Here is a 2,500-nt window from a genome sequence, read left to right as displayed (position 1 = left end):
TTAAATAAATGCTTTTATTTCCAAACATATGCATGCATTTATTTGTCTGCAGAAGTGCAGCAGAAGCAAAAAGAAATTCGTAAATACGTTTCAATGCGCAATGCGCAGAAGCGAAGTGTGGGGTCCCAGGTGTACGTACACTAGAGTGGGGCAGCTAGAACGTCTTCCAAATAATAAATTGCATCAATTTACTTTTTTCTTTTTTGTTGCAAGTGGTTCTTTGCACTAAGTACTTGTAGGTCTTTTGCGATTCATTTAGACGCGAGCTTTTTATATATTTGCCTTTCAATTTATCATTTATTTATTTACTGAATAAGTTGATTGGCAGTTGTGTATTTATTTCGCTATGTGTTCAGGTGTACATACACGCAAATGCATGCAACTCTATTTCACTTACATCTTTCCATGCATTTAATGCATGCGCATGCATAAATGTCTTTCACATAAGTAAATAAATAGAAATAAATGAAAATAAACATTACATGCAAACATATACACATATAAGCACCAATATATGTTTATACATATATATATATGTATATATATATATATATATATATATATATATATATATATATATATATATATATATATATATATATATATATGTACATATAATATATATAAAACCACGCATGCATGCACAATGCATGCACAATGTACTGGCAAAGATGGAGAGATAACTAACAAATATAAATAAAAATGTAAAAATAAACATATAATTGTATTTATTGTCCAAAAGTTTGTGGAAAGACAAAAGAAATAGGAGATTTTCTGTGGGGCCCGGCTGAGGTGTACATGCAGCTCAGACGCGGGTGTACGTACACCGCAGCGAGGCCCCAAAAGTGCTTTCAAAAAGGCACAAATAAAGGCATTTTAGCATTTAAATAAACGCAATTATATATAATTAAAGCAATTTTAAATAAACCCTGAACCCTAAACCCTAAACCCTAAACCCTAAACCCTAAAATCGCACCTTTATCGCAAAAGCAGCACCCAAGCACATTTACCACATTCTTGAACACATATATAATTCTGTATGTATTTCCCTTTATTTATTTTTGTTCACTTATTTATCTATATTCGTGTACACATTTGTTTATTATATTTTCACATTTATGCATATATATATACTAACACATATGTATATAAATATATATATATGTCTATATGTATATTTGTTTATTACATGTACATAAAAAAGCATATCTACAAACTCACATCCATATTATAAGTCCATATATATGCATATATATATATATATATATATATATATATAATATACAAATGCTGCACAACACTATATAGATAATATGTAAGTATTATTATTTTCACATATACAATATATATATATATATATATATACAATATATATATATATATGTATATTGTAAATGTATATATATAACTTTGTACTTGTGCATGCATGTGCAGATTGGGTAAATAAAGCCGCATGTGGAAACTCTTGCGAATGAACAGCTAACTCTAAATTTGTACTTGAATGCATGCATCTGCATGCGTCCAAGTGGGCTTAGAAATATAAAGGCGTCTTTATAGAAGGAAGCCCATGCATGCATGCATGCACGCATGCATGCATGCATGCACGCATGCACGCATGCATGCATGTGTTTGGGGCTGCATGCAGCTGGAAGTCAAGAAGCAGTTTCGCGCGTTGCGAGTTGCAGGTGCTTGGGAGCGGTGGGGTGTACGTCCAGGGTTCGGCGTGGCGTGTGGGGCGCCGGGTGTACGTACACCTGGGTGTTGTGGGGTCGTTTTGGAGGCCAGAAGTGTGGGATTTTGGGGATTTGTTTGTTGAATTTGGGGGCGAAGAAGGGGGAGAAAGGGGGGTTTAGTGGCGTTTGGAGTTGTTGTTTTTGCGGGATTTGTGGGAGTGTTTTTTTTTGAAGAGGCGGCGCCAGGGCCTGGCGCTGTTCTGGGGGCCCCTGCTGCTGCGGACGCGCCACAGCAAGTAAGCCAGGAAGAGCAGCAGCAGCAGCCCGAAGACCAAATAAGATATTCCCAAGTACAAAGAGCCCCCCCCGAGGGGAGAAGGGGCCACGAGCAGCAGGGCCTTGCGGCCCCCCCAGGGGCCCACGTCATAGCTTATAGAGACATAGGCATAAAGCGGCAGCAGCAGGGGCCCCTGCAGCTTCCCGTAGAGCTTCTTGAACTTGGGCAGCGCCGCCTGCTGCATCCAAGTGATGAAGTGGGAGTTCTCCACCATTTGCCCCGCCTCTGCGAAGTTAAGGGCCTCGTGAATGGCCCACGCGAGGCCCTCTTCGGGCTTTCCCCGGCCGTCTCTTCCGTCCTCATTATCCTCCACACTCATCCAGAAGTAGACCCGGTCCCTGGCCGCAGCCCTGGCCTCCGCCGAGGGGTTCTTGTACATCCGGGGCCCCCCCCGGGCCCCCGGGGGGCCCCCCGGGGGGCCCCCCAGCAGCGCGGGGGCCCCCTGCTGCAGCGGCAGCGGCTTAACACTCCCCCCCCCCCCCCCCCCCCC

General features: G+C 42.0%; 1 protein-coding gene across 1 annotated transcript; it reads right to left on the bottom strand.

Moving 5' to 3' along the window:
- Positions 1 to 1,849: 1,849 nt before the first annotated feature.
- On the bottom strand, positions 1,850 to 2,499 carry ENH_00000130 (transmembrane domain-containing protein, putative; the record flags this gene model as incomplete). The annotated part of the gene is made up of 1 exon (XM_013578087.1): positions 1,850 to 2,499. A coding segment is annotated over one exon (650 nt), but the record flags the coding sequence as incomplete, so codon positions are not given.
- Position 2,500: the final 1 nt, after the last annotated feature.

This window comes from Eimeria necatrix, genomic scaffold, assembly GCF_000499385.1.
Source record: "Eimeria necatrix Houghton genomic scaffold, Enh_scaff1004, whole genome shotgun sequence".
Lineage (NCBI taxonomy): Eukaryota > Apicomplexa > Conoidasida > Eucoccidiorida > Eimeriidae > Eimeria > Eimeria necatrix.
This window is presented reverse-complemented; position numbering and strand designations above follow the sequence as displayed.